The 26,867-nt window shown below is 40.9% G+C and overlaps 1 protein-coding gene across 1 annotated transcript; it reads right to left on the bottom strand.

Moving 5' to 3' along the window:
• Nucleotides 1-809: 809 nt before the first annotated feature.
• NEFH (neurofilament heavy chain) lies at nt 810-26,867 on the bottom strand. Its single transcript, XM_040419691.1, has 4 exons — nt 26,102-26,867; nt 23,981-24,180; nt 6,379-6,503; nt 810-3,218 (listed from the first exon to the last, which is right to left on the bottom strand). The coding sequence occupies exons 1-4, from the start codon at nt 26,865-26,867 to the stop codon at nt 941-943; spliced, it is 3,369 nt and encodes a 1,122-aa protein (XP_040275625.1). The 3' UTR covers nt 810-940.

The raw sequence follows: 26,867 nt of genomic DNA, 5'->3' as shown, positions 1-26,867 counted from the left end.
TATATCACTACATTCATTATTTTACTAAGAAGGCATCTTCAACTGGAAGAGTGTTCAACTCAGGTGTCTACAGGCAAGTGTGGTACTTATGTGAACTGAGGGATGTGTCCTGCAGGCTCTGAACAGTTGCACATGGCTTCTACACTTTGGATTGCATTAAATCAGTGAAACTAAAATCACTAGCATATCCCATAAAACTATACGAGAAATTATTGCATGTGTCCCCTGACTTTAACCTACCTAATCATGTCCATCAAAGATCTCATTTATAATATTTCACTATCACTTGCTAATTTTTCATTGTCTATCAAGAGCATTACGCTGTGGAGTCCTCCAAACCACCAGTTATTTACTAGTCTCATAAAGTGAGAAAAATAGGGTGTGCATTGCTGTTAGTGAGAAGACAAGGTGGGGGGGGGGGGGGGTGAAAGGGTGCAGGAACTTCAAATATTTTTTCACTAAATATCCCCTCACTACATCTTCATTAGCTTAATACATTGGTTAAATTACCACCTATATGTCCAATAAGTTCAATCCTTTCTAAAGAGTATTCCGACTATATCTTACCCTTAAAAACACTCTAATAGTAACTACAGTGGAACAAGTAATGCATTTATCATATTGCTATGAACCCCTTTATGTGACCCTTGGATTGTACCTCTCAAGTGTATTCTACATGTTCAGTAGTACATACGTGTTACTGTTTCTTAAGAATAGAGCTGAACCACTGGACTAAAGGAACCGGCAGAGCTGCTGTTGTTTGTGATCACCCTAGTAAGCGGCTGGCTTTTTGTCCATGTTCTGTTCAGCAGTACAGTGGGGTTCACCACATCAAAGCAGCGTCTCTGAAAATGACAGTTCCAGAGCATGATTCTTGGATCTTTTGGGACCTTTTTGGTGGTTCCAACCATCCGTGTGCGCTGGTGTTTTATAAGCTATTTTACTTTTCACTTTTCTTTGCTTCTTGAGAGAGCTTACTTGCTATCTGATCTGTTCCAGAAGACTTCTCACTTTTCTCAAGCTTAGTTTTTGGATCTCCACTAGACTTTATAGTACTTGTTTCCAAGGCCTTTTTGGGTAACTTTGGGCTATCCCGTGTTTCTTTTTTCTCTTTAGTAGGTTGCTCTGACACTGGGGATTTCTCTTTTTTAGGCCCTTGGTCCGATTTTACCTCACTCATCTTTAGTACCTTCTCTTCTGCCTTAATTGGTCCATTTTCTTCTTTGACTAGCTGCTTTTCTGCTTCTTTGCTTGGCCTCTTCTCTTCTGATTTGGATGCTTTTTTATCATCTTCCGTAGCAGATTCTTTTTTTTCTGCTTTATCTGTTTTTTTCTCCTCTGCCTTAGTTAATTTCTTCTCTTCTATCTTTGCTGACTTCTTTCCATCTTCTTTAACTGGTTGTTTTTCCTCCTCCACAATTAATTTATTCTCTGCTTTTGGTTGCTTCTTTTCCTCTGCCTTCACTTGCGTCTTAACTGGTGATTTTTCATCTGCTTTAGATGACTTAGTATCCTCTTTTACAGACTGCTTTTCATCCGACTTTGTTGTTTTCTTCACCACCACCACAGCTGGCTTCTTTTCCTCTTCCTTCAGTGGCTGCTTTTCTCCTGCCTTAGTTAACTTCTTCTCCTCCACCACAGCTGGCTTCTTTTCTTCTCCCTTTGGTGGTTGTTTTTCCTCTTTCTTACTTGTTTCTTTGCCATCTGCTTTTGGTTGCTTCTTTTCCTCTTCCTTTACTGACTGCTTTTCTTCTGTCTTAACTGATGTCTTTTCATCTGTTTTAGATGATGGCTTAACCTCTTTCTGGGGCGACTTTTCATCTGCCTTTGTTGTTTTCTTCTCCTCTACATTAGCTGACTTTTTTTCCAATTCCTTCACTGGTTGCTTTTCTTCTGTCTTTGATGGTTTCTCTTCCTCTACCCTAGATGGCTTCTTCTCTTCTTCCTTTGCTGGTTGCTTTTCCTCTTTCTTAGTTGTTTTTTTGTCCTCTGCTTTTGGAGACTTCTTTTCTTCTTCCTTCAACGTCTGTTTTTCATCTTTACTAGCTGTTTTTTTCTCTTCTTCATTAGATAACTTCTTTTCTACCTGCTTTTCCTTCCTCTCTTCTGTAGTTGGTTTAGTTTTCTCTTTCAAATCTTGCTGCTTTGTTTCTGCCTTAGCTGGCTTTTTTTCATCTTCCTTCTCTGACTGCTTTTCCTCTACCTGAGCTGGTTTCTTCTCCTCTACTGTAGATGGTTTCTTTTCATCCAACTTCTCTGACTGCTTTTCAGCCATCTTAGGAGGTTTCTTTTCTTCCATAGGTTTTTTTTCTTCTTCCTTCACAGGCTGCTTTTTTTTCCTCTCCTCTTCTTTAGTTGACTTTTTGTCCTCTTCTTTTACTTTTGACTTTTCCTCAGCTTCAGGTGGGTTCTTCTCCTCTGCCTTAGATGGCTTCTTTTCCTCCTCCTTCTTTGGCTGCTTTTCTTCTACCTTTGTTGGTTTTTCTTCCTTAGGTGACTTTTTCTCATCTTCCTTTACAGGCAGTTTTTTTTTCTCCTCTGCTTGAGCTGGCTTTTTTTCCACTTCTTTATCTTGCTGCTTTTCTTCTGCCTTTTCTTCTACTTTAGGTGACTTTTTTTTTTCTTGTGCCTTTTCATCTATTTTAATGGACTCTCCCTTTTTTGTTGACTTTGCATGTTCCCCTTCCTTTTTCTCTCCTTTCTCTTCCTTATTGATTACCATTTGCTTATCTTCTTTCCTTCCTGAATCTTGTTTTGTTTGACCTTCATTTTCATTAGTGTCAGGCTTTTCTTCATGGATGACTGGCTTTTTTTCCTCTTTCTTGCCTGTTGCCCTTTCCTCATTCTTAGAGACCTCCTCTTTCTTTGCTGGTCCTGCTTTTTCATCTTTCTTAGATGTTTTTTCATCAACCTCAGTTTGGTCATCTAATTCTTGATATTTGCTTGGTCTTATTTTTATCTTCTCATTTTCTTCTTCAGGTTCGTTTATTGGAGATGTGATCACTTCTTCCTCTGTCAACTCTTCAGTCACATGAGTTTCTTCTGTCTGTTTCTCTACAATAACTGTCTCTTTGTCTGACTTCTCTACAATCTTGATTTTTTCTTCCTTTTTTACTTTAATGTGCTTCGGTGTGCTAGGTAACCTTGGGCTTCTTGCATCAAATGGAAAATGGTCAAAACTGGTTCCAATACGACATTCTTCTCCCTCAAGTAGCTTTCTACGAAGGAAAATTGGTAAAATTTGGTTTTTAATTTCTCCCAACAATAATGCCCTCAAAATCACATTTTCTTAGTTTAAATCTGTACAAATACAACAGTTGCAAATACATCACATATATATATTTTGCATTGTGCTGCTTTTAATGCTATTTTAGTAAATAAAAATGGTTCATCAGTTATTTTCATAGATATTTTGTGGTAAATGTTGTGTTTTGCATTTCTCCTTACCTTAACATCTCAAATATTGTGGATATGATACAGATACAGAGTTATAGCTTATAGCTTAATGCTTAAGAGGAACATTATTATTTACAACTTACTGAATAGAGAGTTTACTCTTTATGGTTTCAAATACAGACTGAAATCTGTAAGGTGAACAGTTTCTATAAAAAGGATCAGCATTCCCGACATGTCAATTATTAATGTTAGAATTCCCCTTGTCAAAGTGGTGTGTTCCTACAGTTTTGACACTCTTCAGCCAGTGTTGATATAGTGTCCAATTGTGTAAGGGACACAACTTATTAAAAAAGGGAATGGTGTAACACCCAGTTGTTTTATACAGTGGATATAAAGTCTACACATCCCTGTTAAAATGTCAGGTTTCTGTGCTGTAAAAAAATGAGACAAAGATAAATCATTTCAGAACTTTTTCCACCTTTTAATGTGACCAATAAACTGTACCACTCAATTGAAAAACAAACTGAAATCTTTTAGGTGGAGGGAAGAAAAAGAAAAAAACTAAAATAATGTGTTTGCATAAGTGTGCACAGCCTCTTATAACTGGGGATGTAGCTGTGTTCAGAATTAAGCAATCCCATTCAAAATCATGTTAAATAGGAGTCAGCATACACCTGCCATCATTTAAACTGATTAACCCCAAATAAAGTTCAGCTGCTCTAGTTGGTCTTTCCTGAAATTTTCTTAGTCGCATCTCACAGCAAAAGCCATGGTCCACAGAGAGCTTCCAAAGTATCAGAGGGATCTCATTGTTAAAAGGTATCAGTCAGGAGAAGGGTACAAAAGAATTTCCAAGGCATTAGATATACCATGGAACACAGTGAAGACAATCATCATCAAGTGGAGAAAATATGGCACAACAGTGACATTACCTAGAACTGGACGTCCCTCCAAAATTGATGAAAAGACTAGAAGAAAACTGGTCTGGGAGGCTACCAATAAGCCTACAGCAACATTAAAGGAGCTGCAGGAATATCTGGCAAGTAATGGCTGTGTGGTACATATGACAACAATCTCCCGTATTCTTCATATGTCTGGGCTATGGGGTAGAGTGGCAAGACAAAAGCCTTTTCTTATGAAGAAAAACATCCAAGCCAGGCTACATTTTGCAAAAACACATCTGAAGTCTCCCAAAAGCATGTGGGAAAAGGTATTATGGTCTGATGAAACCAAGGTTGAACTTTTTGGCCATAATTCCAAAAGATGTCTTTGGCCCAAAAACAGCACTGCACATCACCAAAAGAACACCATACCCACAGTGAAGCATGGTGGTGGCAGCATCATGCTTTGGGGCTGTATTTATTCAGCTGGAACTGGGGCCTTGGTTAAGCTAGAGGGAATTAGGAAGAGTTCCAAATACCAGTCAATATTGGTACAAAACCTTCAGGCTTCTGCTAGAAAGCTAAACATGAAGAGGAACTTCATCTTTCAGCATGACAACGACCCAAAGCATATATCCAAATCAACAAAGGAATGACTTGACTAGGAGAAGAAGCCCAAAACTGGATTACTACACATAGTTGTGTGTCCTTTTTGTTATTAGTCCTATGGACAGTATGTCTCTATGTCATCCTTGTATGTAATGTGATAAAACGTGTATTTACACTGTAAAATGTTCAATAAAAATGATCTGATTTAAAAAAAAGAAGAAGAAGCCCAGACCTGAATCCGATTGAAAATCTGTGGGGTGATCTGAAGAGGGCTGTGCACAGGTGATGCCCTCGCAATCTGACAGATTTGGAGTGTTTTTGCAAAGAAGAGTGGGCAAATCTTGCCGAGTCAAAATGTGCTATGCTGATAGACTCATACCCAAAAAGACTGAGTGCTGTAATAAAAATCAAAAGGTGCTTCAACAAAGTATTAGTTTAAGGGTGTGCACACTTATGCAACCATATTATCTTATTTTTATATTTTTTCTTCCCTCTACCTAAAAGATTTCAGTTTTGTTTTTCAATTGAGTTGTACAGTTTCTAGGTCACATTAAAGGTGGAAAAAGTTCTGAAATGATTTATCTTTGTCTTATTTTTTTACATCACAGAAACCTGACATTTTAACAGGGGTGTGTAGACTTTTTATATCCACTGTATGTTCCCTGGAGCAATAACAGAGGAACAGTTCCATAGATGTTAATAGAATTCCACTTCACCATAGCAGACAGTCGCTAACAAAAAGCAGGTTTTTCTCTGGTGGAGCGGCTGCAGCTTTCCATGGTGATAACGGCTGAATGCTGGAGTGTGTGATGCCAGACCCACAGATCAGATGATTAATGGTAGGACTAGCTCTGCTGGTGCCCAAAGTGATTTATTCAAAATGTGCAGCAATATTGGTCACTGAAGATCAGCTTCATAGTTTTGAATGAACAGTCCTTCATTTAGTTATGTGATTTTATAATTCCCTACCAATAGGTACGCAGCCTACCATTTTTCACGCTCTTGTCCCTCTCTTGCAATTGATCAAGAGGCCAGCTGATCAAGAGGCCAGCTTGTATTGCAAAAGGGGGTTTCTTCGGATTCTTCATGAACATGTAGATGGACTGTATAAAACAATAAATTTAATGTAAAATTGTTCTAAAAGTTTTTTTTTGTTTTTTTTAGAAAACATTTGTAGACTTCAGTAGGAACTTTGAAGATCTCATATACATTTAAAATTGATTACAGCTTTAGATTTAAAGAGGCACTCCTGGAAATTTGAAGTGTGCTGGTATACATAATCTCATTGGACAGAATAGACAAAAAGAATTCCTGTTCATACGGCAGACTCTGTGGCAATCTGTGAGTCTCAAGGAGAAGTCACATGATCTAAATGCCAAAAGTAATGGACACTGAACAATTAATGTTAAACAAACATTCATTTAAACCAGCACACTTACATGGGGACAAAAAAATTCTGAGAGTGCTTCTTCAAAGGCAAGACCATTCCTACCTATATGCTGCAATCTCAATATCCAGAGCCATCTTGACATTCAGCAAATCTTGATACTCTCGTATCTGAGCAGCCATTTCCCACTTGGTGTTCCTTAGTTCGTTTTCCAACTGATGCAAAGTTTCCTGGATACAAAAAAAGTACTTTATTAACAAAAATATAAGAGAATAAAAGCCCTCAAAAGTTCCACAGTTAAAGTTGTTCAACCCTTTACAAGTGATGGCCTATCCTCAGGATATACCATTACTACCTGATTGGCAGGTGTCTGTCATTGTGCACCCCAACTGATCTGCGATTCTGCAGTATCTATGGCACTGGACCTACAAAGTCCATTGTGCAGTGGATAGAGCTGAAGTCAATAAAAGCAGCACTGCAGTAAACTGCTCTATCCACTGCACAATGGACAAATCTGTGTAGTTCCGGTGCCAGAACAGCTGATCGTCGGGGGTGCAGGCTGTTGGACCCCTACCAATCAGATAGCTTATAAAGGGTTGGACAACCCCTCTAACAGCTAATTGTGAGCCATATACATTCCTAACACTATAACAGTACAACATGTGCAAAAATGGTGCCATGACTTTGAGTGATGGTTGGGTAATTGCAATGGATATACAGTGACATAGCATCTATACAAGTCAGTTAATATATTGTTTCAGATGATTGGCTCATTGGTCTACTGCTTAGACAAGAGCTTCAATATAGAAGGCAATTAGTTTAAAAAGGGCGTGGCAACACAAAATGCAGTGTAATCTGCAGGCAGTATGTTATAGAGCAGGAGGAGCTGAGCAGATTGATATATAGTTTTGTGTAAGTGTTGTGAGGCAGTGACAGGCCTCATATATGAAGAACGGTATGTATCTCCGAGAATGGTACAAGAAACCTATTAAGGAGATACATATTGTAGTTTGCTGTGATGCACCTAAGACTTACTTAGTGTCCACTAAGATAGATGGTGGACACTGTTGCTACCTAGTATAGCCGGTATCAGCTAATCTGGGCCTGGCTTTTACTGGGAGTAAGCAAAGAACTGGGTGAGTGCTTACTCCCCACTATCCACTCCAGGGTTTATACGTGGCTCATGTCCACGATTGTGTTTTAAAAGTGAGCAGCAGGAAGCAGTGTGTGTCTGTGGAGTGAGAGGCTGCAGATCACACACTGCAAGGCACGTGTGACGCAAACACTGGCCTGTGAACTGATTACCTGACTCGGCTGCGATCCGGCTGTAAATGAACTGTAAGTTGGCTGGAACAAGCAATAAACAGTGTTGAAGAGACTTTGTTGTGTCCCTGACTTTCTTCAAACCTGGTCATAGGAGCCCACGCCATTACAGTGTGTATACAGAGATAGCTGTCAGTCACTGATAGATGTACATGGGGGAGGTGTTATTAGTAATAGCATTCTCTGTGTAAGTGTGTACACACAGCTGTCAGTCACTGGTAGGTGTTACAGCGGTGGTGTTATCAGTGATGGATAGCATTCACTGTGTAAGTGTGTATACAGAGATAGTTGTCAGCCACTGATAGATGTACATGTGGGTGGTGTTATCAGTGATTGATAGATAGCTGTCAGTCACTGATGTACACAGAAGAGGTGTTATCAGTGATTTAATTATCTGTGTAAGTGTGTATACATAGCTTTCAGTCACTGATAGATGTACATGGAAGAGGTGTTATCCTTGATTGATAGTATTCTCTGTGTAAGTGTGTATAAATAGATAGCCGTCAGTCACTGATAGATGTACACAGGGAAGGTGTTATCAGTGATTAATAACCTTCTCTGTGTAAGTGTGCATACAGAGATAACTGTCAGTTACTGATAGATTTACACAGGGGAGATGTTATCAGTGATTGATAGCATTCTGTGTGTGAAGGTACCTTTACACGAGCGGAATATCGTGTAAATTACTGTTGAGTTGAGTGAAACTGCACAATTATCGAGCAGTGTAAAAGCAATGAATGATAGAGTGACAACTGACGGTAGATTTCTCATTGGTTCGATCATTTGTGTGGGCACAAAAATCATCAATGGACGTTAACGATTTCATACATGTAAACAGGAATCGGTCACTGCACGTCACTAAAATTTCGCTTTGTTTCAATGCAACAGTCTGCTTTACAAAAGATGGAATATGTAATCGAAATTATGATTGTGTGAACGATAATCTAAAGGGTCATTATTGAAACAGTCACTACACCAAGTAACGACTCGTTTGTCGCTCAATCATACAGATCATCGCCTTGTGTAAAGGTACCTTAAGTGTATATATTGTATTCCATGTATGTGTGTGTATAGAGAGATAGCTGTCAGTCACTGATAGATGTACACAGGGGAGGTGTTATCAGTGATTGATAGCATTTTCTGTGTAAGTGTATATACATAGATAGCTGTCAGTCACTGATAGATGTACACGGGGAGGTGTTATCAGTGATTGCATTATCTGTTTAAAGGGTTTCTATCACTTTGTTTCACCTATTTAGCTTTCAGACACTAGCGATCCGCTAGTGTCTGCTTTATCTAACCATCCTAATATAAGAGCTTATTGTCCTGCCGTTTAGCTAAAAAAATAACTTATATAGATATGCAAATGAGCCTCTAGGTGCTATGGGGGCGTGATTAGCACCTAGAGGCTCCGTCTACCTTAACAAACTGCCGCCGCCCAGCGCGTCCCTCCAGCCCGCCCATCTCCTCCGGAATGCGATGCTCCTCGTATTCGGCGCATGCGCAGTGAATGTCTGATCGCTTCCCTGCTCAGACATCTCCACTGCGCCTGTTCCTCGGAGCACTATGACGTCATCGGCGCAGGCGCAGTGGAGATGTCTGAGCAGGAAAGCGATCAGACATTCACTGCGCATGCGCCGAATACGAGGAGCATCGCATTCCGGAGGAGATGGGCGGGCTGGAGGGACGCGCTGGGAGGCGGCAGTTTGTTAAGGTAGACGGAGCCTCTAGGTGCTAATCACGCCCCCATAGCACCTAGAGGCTCATTTGCATATCTATATAAGTTATTTTTTTAGCTAAACGGCTGCCCAATAAACAGTTATATTAGGATGGTTAGATAAAGCAGACACTAGCGGATCGCTAGTGTCTGAAAGCTAAATAGGTGAAACAAAGTGATAGAAACCCTTTAAGTATTTATACATAGATAGCTGTCATTCACTGATAGATGTACACAGGGGAGGTGTTATCAGTGATTGATAGCATTCTCTGTGTAAGTGTGTATACATAGATACCTGTCAGTCACTGATATTTGTACACGGGAGGTGTTATCAGTGATTGATAATATTCTATGTGTAAGTGTGGTATACATACGGTAGATAGCTGTCAGTCACTGATAGATGTACATGTGGGTGGTGTTATCAGTAATTGATAATATTCTATGTGTAAGTGTGTATACAGAGATAGTCGTCAGTCACTGGTAGATGTGCACAGGGGAGGTATTAACTAGGGTTGATAGCATTCCCTGTGTGTGTGTATATAAAGATATCTGTCAATGACTGATAACACCTGACCATGAACAATAGAATCAGAAATGGCAGAGATTTAAATGTATACATTTTTTACTGAATCTTTTCCTACAAAACTATTTATCAATTTGCTCAGCATCTCCTGCTGTATAATATGCTGCCTGCAATCTGCATTTTGTAGTGACAGGTACTCTTTAATCCCTCCCTGTCAGTTTTCATCTTATGGATGACATATCACTTTATGTGGTAATAACTTTGTTATGCTTTTACTTATCCAACAGATTCTGAGAATGTTTTCTTCAAGTTAGTGGTAAAATTGGGTGGATATGTTCTACTCCGATTTTTAAAAAGAAATCCAAAATAAATGACATTTTTCTAGATTTGAATTTTTCAGCTTTTAAGACTGATAGTAATACCTCACAAAATAGTTATTCATTAACATTCACCATAAGTCTACTTTACGTTGGCATTATTTTATAAATGTCATTTTATTTTTTTAGGATGTTAGGACACTTGGAATTTTAGAAATTTTCCCAAACCAACTTTTTTAAGGACCAATTCAGATTTGAAGTGACTTTGTGGGACTTACATAATAAAAACCGCCCATAAATTACCCATTTTAGAAACTATACCACTCAATTTATTCAAAACAAAGTTTAGAAACTTTGTTAACCCTTTTGGTGTTCCACAGGAATTAAAGCAACATAAAGGTGAACTTTAAAAATGTAATTCTTTTTTTTTGCAGATTTTCTATTTTAATCCATTGTTTTATGTAATACAGCAAAACAACTCTGAATATTTATTACCCTGATTCTGAAGTTTACAAAAACATTCCATATGTGGTCATAAACTGCTGTATGGGCACTGTACAGAGCTCAGAAGGGAATAAGTACCATATGGTTTTTGGAGGTCAGAATTTGCTGGAATGGTTTTTGGGCTTCATGTCACATTTGAAGAGACCCTGAAATACCCCTACAGTAGAAACACCCCAAAAGTGCCCCAATTTTGCAAACAAAACCTCTAAATGAGCGCTTTGACCCAACAGGTATTTCATACAACACTTAGCTGTGAAAATGATAAATTTCCTTTCTTCCAATAAAATGTTTATTTAGCCCCACATTTTTCATTTTCACAAGGGTTACCTCTCCCAAAGCACCACACAATGTTTTAAGCATTTTCCCTGTATATGGCAACCCACCTACAATGGAAACCCCATAAAAATGACCCTTTTGGAAACTACACCTCTCAAGGAATTTATTGAGGGGTGTAGTGAGTGTTTTGACACCACAGGCCTTTAACAGAATTTAGAAACACTTGGCTGTGAAAATGAAAAATGACTTTTTTTTTTTCAATTGAATGCTGCTTTAGCCCCACATTGTCCATTTTAAAAATGGGTAAAGCCAACCCATATGTGGTCGTAAACTGCTGAATGGGCATATCAAAAGGCTTAAAAGAGAAGGAGCACCATTTGGCTTTTGGAGGGCTGATTTCGCTGGAAAGGTTTTCAGTTGACATGTCACATTTGCAGAGCCCCTGAGGTACCAGTAAAACCCCAAAAGTTAACCAATTTTGGAAACTAAACCCTTCAAGGAATTCACCTAGTGATTGGCTTGACCCCACAGGTGCTTCGTAGATTTTTTTAAGATTGGGATATGAAATAAAAAATGTAATTGTATTTAAATTATATGTAGTTTTAGACTCAAATATTTAATTTTTACAAATGGTAATAGCAGGGGCAGACATACCATATGTGCAACCTGTGCAGCTGCACAGGTGCCCAGGAGGTAGGGGGCCCACTGTCACCTTAAAGGTTGCTATCTGCTGCCTGTTAGACCTCATTCACACGACTGTTGTTTGGGTCCGAGCCGCATTTTTTGCAGCTCGGGTACAGACCCATTCCCTTCAATGGGGCTGTGTGTTGTCTGCATCCGTTGCTCCGTTCCGTGGCCCTGTGTTCATTTTGAGGACAAGAATAGGCGTTTCTATTATGGGCAGCCCATTCCGGGTGCCATCCGTGTTTTGCGGATCAACAATTTGCGGATATGGTCGTGTGCATGTATCCTTAGGCTGTATGTAATGGACTGAGCTAAGGAATTGAGGGGCTCTATAGTGATCGGTTTGAGAGCAAGGGACCCCTGTGCTGGTCTTGCATGGGGGCCCTCTCCTGTCTGTGTCAGCCCTTGGGTAATAGGAGAAAAAGCCACCCACATTTTGTTATATCATTTTCCCTGAGTACGACAATACCCCCTATGTGGTCGTAAACTACTATTTGAGCACACTTCAGGCTTCAGAAGAGAAGGAGCACCATGTGTATTTGAGGCCTAGTTTTGTGATTTATACAGCACTGGCTGCCAACAACTGCAGAGACTCTGGGGTGAAGTAAAAAGGTATTATGTGGTGGAGCGGCCATTTTGACACCACAGGTATTTTGCAGAAATTAATGAACAGAAGACCGTGCTAAATAAAAATTGCAATATTTCCATAAATATGGCATTTCAGTGCCCAATATGTTGTGCCCAACTCATGCCATCTGAGACTCACACCACACAACTTGAATTTATAGGTGGCTTCTACTGGGTATGGAAATGCCATAAATGTGGACATAAACTGCTATATGGGCAGATGGTAGGGCTCAGAAGGAAAGGAGCAGTATTTGGCTTTTGAAATGCGGATTTTCATCCCATTTACAGAGACTCTGAGGTACTCGTACAGTAAAAACCCCAATAAGTGACCTAATTTTGGATACTACACTCCAAGTTATTTATCAAGGGTGGAATGAACATTTTGACAGCAGAAGTATTTTTCAGAAATGATTGAGGAATTACAACCTTTATTTACAAATATGGCATTTCAGTCCCTAATATGCTGTGCCCAGCCTCTGCCATCTGAGACGCAATACACCCCTTAAATCGTTAGGGGTAGTTCTACTCGACAGATCTATGTGAGGGCTTATTTTTTGCGGGATGAGTTGCCATTATCATTGGTGTTATTTTAGGGTACATAAACAGGGAAAAATGACATAGTAACTTTATTCTGCCGGTCAGTACGATTACAGAGATACCAATTTTGTATATATTTTTTTATGGTTTCCTACTTTTACACAGAATAAAAAAAAAAGAAAAAGAAATCATGTTTTTGTGTCGCCATTTTCTGAGAGCAATATTTATTTTTCTGGCATTGATCTCATTTTTTGCTGGATGAGTTGACATTTTCATTGGTATGATGCAAGGTAAGGTGACCAAAAATGGCTGTTCTGGCATAGAGTTTTTTTCTTTCTTTTTTTTTTTTTACAGTGTTCACTTGATGATGAATCATGTTTTTGTGTTGCTATTTTATGCCTTTTTCTTGTCTGGCGATGGTCTTGTGTGTGGGCTAATTTTTGTGGGATGAGGTGACCAAAAAATGCCTGTTCTGGCATCGTTTTTAAGTAATTTTTTTTTATAGTGTCTACTTGATGGGGTAGATCATATGATACAATTATAAAGCTGGTTGTTGTGGATGCAGTGATATCTAATATATCTATATATATATATATATATATATAATTTTTAATTATTTTTTTTTATTATAAATGACTTGATTAGCGGAATAGGGGGGTACTTTTTTATACTTGAAAGTTTTATTTTTTTATTTTTATAAGACACTTTACATTTTTTTATTTTATTTTAGTCCCCATTCAACTTGTGAGAGTCTGATCCCTGGTTCAATGCAGTGCAATACATGTTGTATTGTACTGCCTTGAAACTGACATTCTGGGCTTTGAAGTCAAGGAGGCGGTCCTGTCAGTGATTTACAGCTATCTCTCTATGACTGTGTATACAGAGATATCTGTCAATCACAGATAGGACTGCATCCTTGACTTCAAAGCACAGAATGGGCAGGAATTTAAAAGAATGAAATACAAGTTTTGCTCAATATTTTCCTATAAAACTATATATTAATCTGCTCAGCTCCTTCTGCTCTATAACATGCTGCCTGTAGATTAATTTGCCCGTTCTAAGTGACAGGTTCCCTTTAACTTGTGCCCCTGTACATAAATATATAAATAGATGAATAAAACCCCATTCATCTGTCCGCAATCTTGCCGCTGCTCTGTTCCCCGCCGCTTCCAGTTCCCACAAGACCAGGAAACAACTTGTTCCCATAACCACTATAACCGCTGAGACCAAGCCGGTTCCTGATCGTACAGGGACCAAAAGTACCAGGACCAAGCAGTGGCAGGAGCGCAGGCAGGTGAGTAGGGTATGTTTTTTTTTCTTTTTTTCTCCTCAGTGGCACAGGTTAGGACCCCAAGGGTTGTTGGCTCCAAGGCGGGACAACCCCTTTAAGTAAGGTATCTAATTTGTTTAATAAAATGTTGGTTTAGATTGAAAGATAAATAGTAGGAATCTTATATCACCCCCCCCCCCCTCCTTCTTTTCTCTATTTCCCTATGGGTCTATCTCAATACAAGACCCCTATTTGTGTTGGTTTGTACAAAGGGATTTGTACACACAGGTTTCAGATAGGAACATTTTGTTCCTACTGCACTGGATAGTCTGAAAAAATGTGCTATTTCATTGTTGTATGTCTAATAGAACTGTCATAAATGTTTAGGATGTAATAATGTAGCTTAGGAGCAGAAGACAAGTTTGGTAACCTGGCAGATTGCAGCGCTCCAAGCTAGTAATGTCTGAGGCATTCCTGTCCTGGCCCTCCAACCAAATAAGACCCAGCTATGCCCATGCTTCATCAATGGCTCTTAGTGTCACTATTCCCCCCCCAGCAGCCCAAAGACCTTCGTGACTGCCTAAACCCATGTGATCCGAGGACCTGCCGCACAGCTTGTGTCTCCCCACTGATGAGAACCCCTACCGCCCAGCCTGTACTTAGTTTGACATGGCCCAAACTCCATGCGTCTGAAGTGCGCAATCCCACCTTACCATACAACAAAACTCATAACGCAAGGGCTGAGACGGGGGACTTACTTCAGCTTCTAAGAGAAAAACAGTACTGCTTAAACCTGTCTCTAATGGGTTTTTTGACTACATTATCTAAGCTGCTGCACACTTCTATTAGAACTATGGAGATGCTGTCATGCTAATGTATATCAAATCCACCCACAGCCTAACATTTAACTAAGGTATTAGAATTGTAAAAGGCGAAGCATCCAGGGGAGCAACTGAAAGCATTGTTGCTCTAAGTCTCTGTAGCTAGTGAGCAGAGCCTTTTGGGAACTCGCCCCTGCGCCCTGTAAGCCAGGCAATACAGATACAAATCAAATACATTTTATTATACAGAAGTATAATAATGAGCTATAATGCAGCAAAATATACAAGGCTACACAGCAGGGTTAGTTTTGAGATGTTTAAAACCAATGACATTCCACCCTGCAACTGGTGTGTCACTGGCTTTAAATCATGTACAAGTAATGTTGTAGAGCAGCACAAACGGACCTCATCAATTAATTCCGGAATGCATCAGCCGCAACAAGACCGCAGATCCACAGCAGTCCACAGAACAGCAGAAGAAAGAAGGATCACAGCAGCATGTCCGGTGTCTCTTTTATTGAAGCCTTGAGTGCGTACAAAAGCTAAATACGACGTTTCGGCTACATAGTAGCCTTTATCAGGCATGTATACAATGAAAATAGCAGCCATAAATACTCATAAATAGCCACTCCCACCACATAGTGGAGCCAATCATCTAAAAGCCCCAACCTACTAGTCACATCTTTGTAATTAAAAGCAGCCAGATCTCTAATCAGACCGTCTGTGCCTAATTAATACAAATTGTTTACCTTATATAAGAAGAACAGCGTCTGGCAGACTCGAATGTGTCTGTTCTCCACATCGGCGTCTCACAGGGAGAATTGTGCATGTCAATGACGTCATCACGCCGCCGTGTGTCTGCACACCGCGTCCCCGCGTTGCCATCGCAACGTCCGACGTCAAATGAATGCGCACGCACCTCTTACTGAGTGCTCACGTGACCGGCATCCATACCTACGGCGTTACAGAGGGCGCACAGGATGCGCATCATAGTGCCTAGTCCCGAATCACATGGCCATTGCATGATAGCAAAAAAATCATGCAGATGTCATGTGAACATGACTGCACGATGAAACATGCAGAATAGACGCGGGAACCACCAATTGACTGTATATGTACCATATCGGGACAAATCCATGTCTCTCACATAATGGTACACTATAGGGCCCCATCCAAAACTGCCGGTATGATAGAAACTTTTAAATACATAAAGGGAATCAACAAGGTAAAAGAGGAGAGAATATTTTAAAGAAGAAAAACTGCTACAAGGGGACATAGTTTTAAATTAGAGGGGCAAAGGTTTAAAAGTAATATAAGGAAGTATTACTTTACTGAGAGAGTAGTGGATGCATGGAATAGCCTTCCTGCAGAAGTGGTAGCTGCAAATACAGTGAAGGAGTTTAAGCATGCATGGGATAGGCATAAGGCTATCCTTCATATAAGATAGGGCCGGGGGCTATCCATAGTATTCAGTATATTGAAAAGACTAGATGGGCCAAATGGTTCTTATCTGCCGACACATTCTATGTTTCTATCAACAGGGATTACGTGTGCTTGCCTTGTCTTAGGAAAAAAGAAGATGCCCACTAGATGGAGGCAATGAAGACAAAGATGATGCAAGTGAAAGACTTCTCTGGACCTGCAAGGAGGAGGAGCAGGAGGAATGCAGTAACTCCTGGCTCAAAGGCACGGTGTCAGCCTCAGAGGTGACATTGACATCATCCTGCTGTGATAGAGAAGAGAGCCATGCAGCCAGTCCACAATATCATTCTCATTGTCCTGAATAATAATCTGGCACCTATCAAAAGTGAGGGAGAACTGTGGCCTGCTGCTACTTCTACTAATACTGGCTGTATGGCTGATGCTGCGATTGCAGATGACGAGGCACGGGTCTTTTGTTTTCCACTCATTTACCAGACATTTTATTATGAGACCTATTTTAGCAATGCGAAGTCACAGGTTTGATACACTGACTAAACGGTAGCAAAATTGCAAGTGTTTTTTCCATGATTACCAGACAGAAGCACAACTAAATATCCCTCCCCTTCTATGTCCATTTTTAGCAGTTTTCTTATGTGCATACTGAATGTTTAGTTTGCAGTTCTCTCCACAGACAGTGGAGGAGAATCTGCTTACTAACCTTTATTGCACTGAGAAGCAGCCCCAGGATCATGAAGGACATAACAGAGAGGTACTGACCTGTATGGTTGTGAAGAAAGCACTTTTATATCAGCCCATGGTAGCTCCAGCAGCCTTTTTTTAAAGGCTGGTTGCTAAAAAAAAAAAAGATTTTTATGCAGGCACTGCAGGTTTTTGGTCATTGCAGTAGCTTTCCAATTGCAGCATGTTCCCTGCTATAAAACACATACACCCACACACATATACACCCACACACAGAACTCTGAGTGACCCTATGCTTTCCTTGTCTGATAAAATCCTGCCTTTTCTACCTATTGATTTAATCAAGCTAACTAAATATGTCCCTAATGTATCCTTACAACACCCTAAGCTTACTTGCTTTTGCCTGTAATTGCTGTTTGCCAGACACAGCCAACACGACGTCTCTCCTTCTGAACTAGCCCAAAAACTCAAGGACCTGCCAAAATCCTTCCCCCCGATTGGCTCACATGCTGTCTGACAGTCTCTGAGCCAATCAGGACATGCCCCCCTCCCACGGTCATATGATCCTCCATCTCCATCCTCCCTGCCTGCTAATGTTCATCGTAAAATGGCGTGGGTGCCATTCTGCGCAATTCATCCTAAATGAATTGGCACAACTTTGGATTCGTATTTTTGTGAAGTTCATAATAAATCCGATTCATTTAGAGTCGATTCACTCACTTCTACTTCTGAGCTATGCAGCCAAAGAGGTCTGTCGTTTCAGCTAGATCTACCTGTAAATGGAAGAATATCCCTTGGAGCCTCTTACACTTTCCCCTAAATTCATATAAGGTTTTTCTTATATAAAGATTAATCTAAGAGATTAAGTGTACATCATCCAATTCTGTCATTTAAAACCTATCTAAGAATTCAAACTCAGTTTTAGGTTTAGGTTATTTTATGGCTAACTGCTGGGACCCCCACCAAACTAAAAGTAGTGAGCCCCCCAACTGTCACTGTACAAATAAAGTGAGGAGGTTATTGGGAGCAGTGGTTGACCATGCACCCGACGCGCCATTCAATGTACAGTTGCAAGAAAAAGTATGTGAACCCTTTGGAATGATATGGATTTCTGCACAAATTGGTCACAAAATGTGATCTGATCTTCATCTAAGTCACAATAATAGACAATCACAGTCTGCTTAAACTAATAACACACAAAGAATTCAATGTTACCATGTTTTTATTGAACACATCATGTAAACATTCACAGTGCAGGTAGAAAAAGTATGTGAACCCCTAGACTAATGACCTCTCCAATAGCTAATTGGAGTGAGGTGTCAGCCAACTGGAGTCCAGTCAATGAGATGAGATTGGAGGTGTTGGTTACAGTTGCCCTGCCCTATAAAAAACACACACCAGTTCTGGGATGGCTTTTCACAAGAAGCATTGACTGATGTGAATGATGCCTCGCATAAAAGAGCTCTCAGAAGACCTACAATTAAGAATTGTTGACTTGCATAAAGCTGGAAAGGGTTATAAAAGTATCTCCAAAAGCCTTGCTGTTCATCAGTCCACGGTAAGACAAATTGTATATAAATGGAGAAAGTTCAGCACTGCTGCTACTCTCCCTAGGAGTGGTCGTCCTGTAAAGATGACTGCAAGAGCACAGCGCAGACTGCTCAATGAGGTGAAGAAGAATCCTAGAGTGTCAGCTAAAGACTTACAAAAGTCTCTGGCCTATGCTAACATCCCTGTTAGCGAATCTACGATACGTAAAACACTAAACAAGAATGGATTTCATGGGAGGATACCACAGAGGAAGCCACTGCTGTCCAAAAAAAACATTGCTGCACGTTTACAGTTTGCACAAGAGCTCTTGGATGTTCCACAGCAGTACTGGCAAAATATTCTGTGGACAGATGAAACCAAAGTTGAGTTTGGAAGAAACACACAACACTATGTATGGAGAAAAAGAGGCACAGCACACCAACATCAAAACCTCATCCCAACTGTGAAGTATGGTGGTGGGGGCATCATGGTTTGGGGCTGCTGTGCTGCGTCAGGGCCTGGATGGATTGCTATCATCGAAGGAAAAATGAATTCCCAAGTTTATCAAGACATTTTGCAGGAGAACTTAAGGCCATCTGTCCACCAGCTGAAGCTCAACAGAAGATGGGTGTTGCAACAGGACAACGACCCAAAGCATAGAAGTAAATCAACAACAGAATGGCTTAAACAGAAGAAAATACGCCTTCTGGAGTGGCCCAGTCAGAGTCCTGACCTCAACCTGATTGAGATGCTGTGGCATGACCTCAAGAAAGCGATTCACACCAGACATCCCAAGAATATTGCTGAACTGAAACAGTTCTGTAAAGAGGAATGGTCAAGAATTACTCCTGACCGTTGTGCACGTCTGATCTGCAACTACAGGAAACGTTAGGTTGAAGTTATTGCTGCCAAAGGAGGTTCAACCAGTTATTAAATCCAATGGTTCACATACTTTTTCCACCTGCACTGTGAATGTTTACATGGTGTGTTCAATAAAACATGGTAATATTTAATTCTTTGTGTGTTATTAGTTTAAGCAGACTGTGATTGTCTATTGTTGTGACTTAGATGAAGATCAGATCACATTTTATGACCAATTTGTGCAGAAATCCATATCATTCCAAAGGGTTCACATACTTTTTCTTGCAACTGTATATGGGGTCAGTGGAAACAGCTAAGCGCTGTATTTAAATGGAGTGGCATCACTCATGCTCAACCTTCACTTCCTTCAAATTTGACTGCGGTGATTAGGAATAAGGAACTCAGAAGCCTAGTTAATTGTAATTACACCTGCTCACTGCTGCAAGTGCTGCTGCCAGCAGGTAAACGGAGCGGAGGAGGCAGCTTATCTGTGGGGGGTGCCAGTAGTAGGACCCCCACTGATCTGATATTGATGACCTATCCTGAGGATAGGTCATCAATAGTAAAAATCAGACAACTCATTTAATGAAGAGCCCCTTTTACAAGGTTGTCTCATCTAGACAATTCCTCTGTTACTGGAAGCTGATCAGATAATCACCGAGTCAGCTTTAAAAAGCCTTGACAATCAACTGTCGTCCCTTGGTGAAGCTGCCACTTGGTCACTTTTACATTTAAATGAATAGCCATCCTCCCCAATGATACACTTAGAGCACACATCACGGTCGTCCCTAAAGAAGGGAAAGACCTATCGTAATGCCAAAGCTATCGTCCCATCTCATTGATTAATGTGGACTTAAAGTTGTTCTCTAAAATACTAGCCACCCGTCTCTTACCACATCTCCAAAAATTAATCCATTTAGACCAAACAGGCTTTCTACCCCTGAGAGAGGCCCGTGATAATACCACGAGAGCGATAAACATGATTTACCAGGCCATCACCTCTAAGATTCCAACACTACTCCTATCAACCGACGCCGAAAAGGCATTTGATAGGGTCAGTTGGAAGTTCATGTTTGAGACCCTGCAACACATAGGATTGGGTGAGAAGATGATGGCTCGTATTAGTAATCTTTACTCCAATCCTACGGCCATAGTCAAGGTGAATGGCCAATTTTCCACGCCCCTTACCATTCGCAATGGAACGAGACAGGGCTGTCCTATATCCCCTTTAATATTTGTCATTTGTCTGGAACCACTTTTATGTCGCATACGGGGGAACCCCGACATCTCAGGGTTACAGATCCAAGGGACCTCACACAAAGTCGCAGCATATGCGGACGATCTGCTATTTTTTATCACCAACCCGAGAATTACCCTACCAAGCTTGCAACAAGAACTTAAGACGTATGCCCACTTCTCGAACTTTAAGATCAATTATCAGAAGTCTGAAGCCTTAAACATCTCTCTCCCACCTGCCTTGGTCGCGACATTATCAGATAACTTCCCCTTTAAATGGGCGAGATCATCACTAAAATATCTTGGGATTTATCTGACCCCCTACTCTCTTTGACCTATACCAGGCTAACTACCCGCCTCTTCTTCGAACCATAAAATCAGACTTAGACTGTTGGCATAATAGCACGTTTTCATGGTTTGGTAGAGTCTCTATTTTTAAAATGAACATATTGCCAAAGATCCTCTTCTTCTTTCAAGCCCTGCCTGTTCACATCCCCAGACTCTTTTTTCACAATCTTCTCAAAATGCTGACGCAATTCATTTGGGCCGGCAAACCGTCCAGAATAGCCAGATCAGTACTTTTCCGTCCCAAGCTGGAAGGAGGTCTAGGGTTACCAGACTTCCTTACATACCACAGAGCATCACATCTCCTGAGAATTGTGATTGGTGTCGCCATAAGGCATACAAACAATGGATCTCAGTTGAACAGTCTTTCCTGCCTACTCCATTAGCTGCTACACCATGGTTAGCTGCCCATATCCCCCTGGAGGCGCGTTTACACCCGACCATAGGCCCCTCTCTGAAAGCCTTTTCTTCCATACAGGATAGTCCCGGTGTCTCCCTGTCCCCTTCTCCCATGTTCCTTATCCTGGGTAATCCCCAATTTCCCCCTGGGATGGAACGCGGCCCCTTTCGTGACCGAGCATACTGTAACAAATTCAGGGCCCATCATCTGATTGCCTCGAATGCGTGGCTCACCCCTCAACAGATCACAGAGATAACAGAGACCCCTAACTTCAACCCATGGCAGTCTCGACAACTTAAACATTTCATGGCCACACTCCCTCCAGCGACGACGTATAACCGTGACAAGACGGACTTTGAGTCCCTCTGTGACTAATCTGGGGTGACAAGACGTACCCTCTCACGGATGTATAGCTTGTTGCTCACACCACCTGACCAACCTCCTTCCGGTTATATCACTCAGTGGGAAACTGATTTGGGTATCACATTTTCCCCGGAACAGCGGGTAAGATTGTTTACTTGCATTCACAAAACCTCTATAGCCAGCAATGTCCAAAAGGCGGGATTCAAACTCATGTCACGATGGTATAGGGTCCCTACTAGACTTAATGCCATTTTCCCTACAGTCTCACCTCTATGTTGGCGATGTGGCTCTGCAAGAGGCACTATCTTACACACCTTCTGGAATTGTCTTATTCTCACGAGTTTCTGGGACTCGGTGTGGCTGATCACATCTAAATTCACCTCCTATGTTCTTCCTAAGACGCCCGCATTCTTCCTGCTCCATCAGTGCGAGAATCCTCTCTCTACCTATGGCAAATCTGTGATAAGACATCTGGTCAATGCAGCGAGAGCTTGCAATCCCATGCATGTGGAGGCAACCTTCTGCTCCCACTGTCACTATGTGGATCAACAAAGTTCAGGAGACCATGAGAATGGAAGACATCACCTCATCTTTGAGACACACAGAGAAGATGTTCACTAAAACCTGGAGTCATTGGATTGAATTCCACGACTCCGCAGAGTGTCGATTGCTATTGTCGTCTGCGTGAGAGTGAAGCTTACTGTTCCCTACCTCCCTCCCCCCCCCCTTCTTTTTTTTTATTTTTTTTTATTTTTATTTTTCTTCCCTCTTTCATCTCACTATGATATCTATTAGATGTCCAGTTTTTGAGACTGCTTTACTGATAACTGTTAGATGCTCCCTTTGGGCGCTTTGTTTAACTGTCTAGCCCACTGTCATTTAATGTATGCCTACATCATTTATTGGGCTATGTCCGATATTCGCCTCATGGCTTGTTATGATTTTGATAACTGAAAATTGAAAAATCTAAATAAATAATTTACAAAAAAATCTATAAATGAATAGCCAACCCTATAATACATGGGTCTTATAGGTCTCATAAAAGGAAGATCCCTAACAAAAGACCCCTTTCAATGACATCCGTGAGCCCTTTAAGGGAATACAGAATAAGGCAACACCATTAAAGGGGTTTTACCATCATTGCTAGGCTATGCCCCCAATAGCGCTCGGCTATTTCCGTCTGTCCCATAGAAATGAATAGGAACAGGGGCCGAGCGTGCATGGTGCACTCCCATTCACTTGTATAGGAGCAGCAGGGAACAGCGCTTGGTGGTAGACGGACCCCGGGAAACCTGGGGTGCTCGAGCCACAGCTCTACGCGCTCCGTTCTCGTTGTAGGTGCGGGTCCCAACCTTGTAGTGGAGAGAGCTCATTACTAGAGTTCTGCTCCCATTTAAGTCAATGGAATCAGTGCTGTAGCAATGAGCTTCCTTCACTTCTCCACTTTGACAATCCTCATCTCTAGCTGATTGGTGGGGTGTTGGACCCCTGCCAATCAGCTAGTGATGGGGATAGGCCATCGCTTAGTAAGGGCTGTACAATCCTGTTAATGAAACCTTTATGTTTTACCACATCTAAATGTAATATAAGAATATTTTGTTTACAGTTAGAAACATGGCAGAAAAAGACCAAGATGACTTTCTGTTCAGCCATTTTTATGTTTGTATGGTTTTTTTTTTTATTTTTTATTTTTTGTTTTTTACTTCTTTGTCCTAGAATGAATTATGTCTTTCCCAAGCATCATGAATTAATGTTTCTCCTCATGGTTCCAGCTTCTAGCTTTGAATTGTGCCTCCTTGTTCTCAAGTTCACCTTTTTTTGGAAAGTGTCCACCTCTGCTTTATTTAAAACCTTTACATGTTTACAGGCCTCAATCCTTTTCCCTGTTTCTCGTGTCTTCTTCCTTTCTCCTTAAATCTGTAAATAATGGCGCTCAATTATTTAGTTTACCCATGATTTTGAATACCACAAATGTACCAAAAGGGCACTCAGGCTATTAAGAACATGGATCAACCCACTCACATTGTTTTTTATTTTTAAAGGGATGATATAAAATATGTTCTTAATAGACTGACAGTGAAAGACTGGATCACTAGTGGGGGCCTTGATACATTTGGTGTATTCAAAGTTTAATTTCCTTTCCCAAGCTCTTTCTTTGACCCCTTATATCATTTTGTTATGACCTGTGTGCTTAAAATTGCAAAATGTGCTCCAAAAATGGATCTCAGAGCCCTAGTGATGACAGGTCTTACCTGGTAAGATGCCAGTTCTGCCTGGTGGCGATCCTCTAGATCCATGCATTGCCTCTCCAAAGACTGCTGGGTTCCTTTCAGAACTTCTAGCTGGGTGATTTGGTTTTGCAGCTGATGTCGATAGCTGGTTATTTCATCACTAGCGGAACGAATGGCTTGGGTATTCACATGTGACGCTTCATTCAGTTTCTCTAACTGAACTGTTAATAACCATGAAGAGAAAATGTAAAAAAAACATGTAAAAGAGAATATAAGATATTTCAGGAACTACTTCCTGAACTACTTCCTGACTACTTACTGACTACCTACTTCCATGGTCTAATGATAGCTTCGCAGGGGACAAGCTGATCGAGCTGGGGCTATTTGGACAATAATCACTGTGTAGCGTTAAAGGAGTCGTCATAATTAAAAGAGGACCTGTCACCACAAAATGCAATGCGAGCGCCATGTTATGGAGCAGCAGAAGCTGGACAGGTTGATATGCAGTGTTGTGGGAAAAAATTTAATTAAACCTGTAATTTATAAATGTATATCCTTGCTTTTTCCACCCCCTGTGAGCAGCTATCAGTACAGGAAGGAGGGGATATCAGGAAGTGGAAAAAGCAGAGATATAAATGTATAAATTACAGGTTTTACTGAATCTTTTCCCACAAAACTATACATCAAGCTGCTTGGCTTTCCCTGCTCTATAACATGGTGGTTTCAGATTGCATTGCATTGTGTGGTGACAGGTCCTCTTTAAAAAAAAATACATAAAAAAAACTGGTGTTAAAATAGTTTATACCCATTGGTCCAAACCCCCTCTGCTCCAGAGCCACCGCCCTGATCCTCCCCAGTCGTGTTCTTGGCTGCAGTGATGACAAACACGTATACAGCATGTTTCTGCTGCAGCGGTATGCCGTATAATTCTCCAGAGGCCAGTGATTGGCAGCAGCAGTCAAGTGCAGTATATGGTATGTCACCTCTGCAGTCATGTAAATTAAGCCTCAGGATCTGAGCGGCAGCGTTGGAGCAGAAGGGTTTTGAACTGGGGTGTGTAACTTCTTTTATTATTTTAATACGTTTCCTGCCTGTGACCATTTTGCTAACCAGAGGAACCACTTTACAGAAGTTCTGTAAGAAAGCCCATTTAAGTATATACCCCCATTCGAAAAATTATGAAAATACATTTTCCTATACCCCATTAGAGAATTATGTAAAAGCACCTTCATATACAATATTAAGAGAAGATCCTCTCTTCTGGATCCTCATTACTTGGCCAGTGCTGAAAGAGCATATAAAGAGAGTCTTTCGACCCTTGAGGACCTGTCCTGTTCTGCATTATACAGACAATCCATTGATCTGAATGTGCTCTGTTTAATTTTCCCTGTGGTGATGCCGCACATAAATTACACATTTACTGCCACGTCCCCCCACAAATTACAGCTGATCATTGTGGTTCCCCACAAGGCCACACTTTCTGATCAGCTTATTGTCAAGGGTCCCTTCTAACAACCCCTTTAAGGGCAAATTTAATGTCTTCATCTTGAAATATTTAATTTTTTTTGTATGCAAATCCTGGCTATAGAGCTATGGGCAAAATTTTTCATATTTTCCTACAAATACAGTATAATACGCAGACAAAACTGCTAAAAAATACAAAACCCCCCCACTAGGAAAATATTTCCCTTCAGTATAGGGTTGATGATTGAAAATTAGCTTCACTGTGGTTTATTGCGGCACAAGAAAGGATGACGGTAGAGAAGCCGTGCAGAGACCAAACATGACTCAGGATTTTCATGTGCTAGGATGTAACCTCTTCCTAGCCAGAAGGTAAAATCCCATCCATTACTCTGGGCTCATTATTATCTACTTGATCACTTCATACACCAGACTAAACTACACGTTACATGACTCAGTATACATTCTACAATCATATGCTGTATAATAGGTGCAGATTATTTCTAGCCACTATGCAATATGTAATGCAGATTACAATAATATAGTATAACGTAGTGCTATCTATAATGCTAGTGCTATTTGTGAATATGTTGTAGTATTAGTCAATGCAGCAACCACTGAGGACAAAGAATATCAGATTGCTGTAGATGGCTTGTAGATGTATGTTTTATGCTTACTCACCTTGAAACCATTCTTGGGTTTGCATGTTATTTCTTCCTATATGGCAATCCAGCTGAGCTCTGATTTCCTTCAGAGCTGATGCCACTTCCAATCCAGGCAATTCTCCAAACTGACGTGCTGTCACTTGGCTGCTTTGTACCTGCCCAAGCATTTCTTCCACATCTTCTTGGTGGCTTTTGCACAGGTGGTTTACTTCATCCTGCAGGGCCTGGACCTTCCTTCCAATTTGCTCACTTTCTAAGCTGCATTCCTGTAGGTACTGCCTAAGTGCCCTCTCAGCAGACACAGCTTCTCCCTTCAGCCTCTCCTCTTCTTGGGTCTTTAGCCTCAATAACTCAATGTCCTCATTAAGTCGGTTTGTTTCCAGTTGTTCTTGAGTATTTTCAGAGTTTATTTTCAGGAGCTGATTGCGAATGTCCCTTATCTCTCTTTCATACAACTGCCCAATGGCAGAGATGCCAGCCTGCTGTTTCCTTAAGACTTCTGTCTCTTCTTGCAAACTCTGGTTCTGTTCTTCCAGCCTTCGGACCTTGTCTATGTAGCCAGCAAACCTTTCATTCAACCCTTGCAAAGCCTCCTTTTCATCCCTTGGCCCATTGGAGGACTCACGACTTTCACTGTAAGATGGGGCACTCCTACGACTCCGAGTCTGCGATTGAAAAGTACTGCTGCCACTTTGGGAAACAGAACTAGATCTAACGTAGCCATCCGCAGTTCTCCTGTAGGTAACAGGACCTAGTGAACGATCCATGCTGAAGCTGAGCAT

Source organism: Bufo bufo, chromosome 2 (genome assembly GCF_905171765.1).
Source record: "Bufo bufo chromosome 2, aBufBuf1.1, whole genome shotgun sequence".
NCBI classification, from domain to species: Eukaryota; Metazoa; Chordata; class Amphibia; order Anura; family Bufonidae; genus Bufo; species Bufo bufo.
The sequence above is the reverse complement of the archived record's forward strand: the minus strand, read 5'-3'. Positions and strand labels throughout refer to the sequence as shown.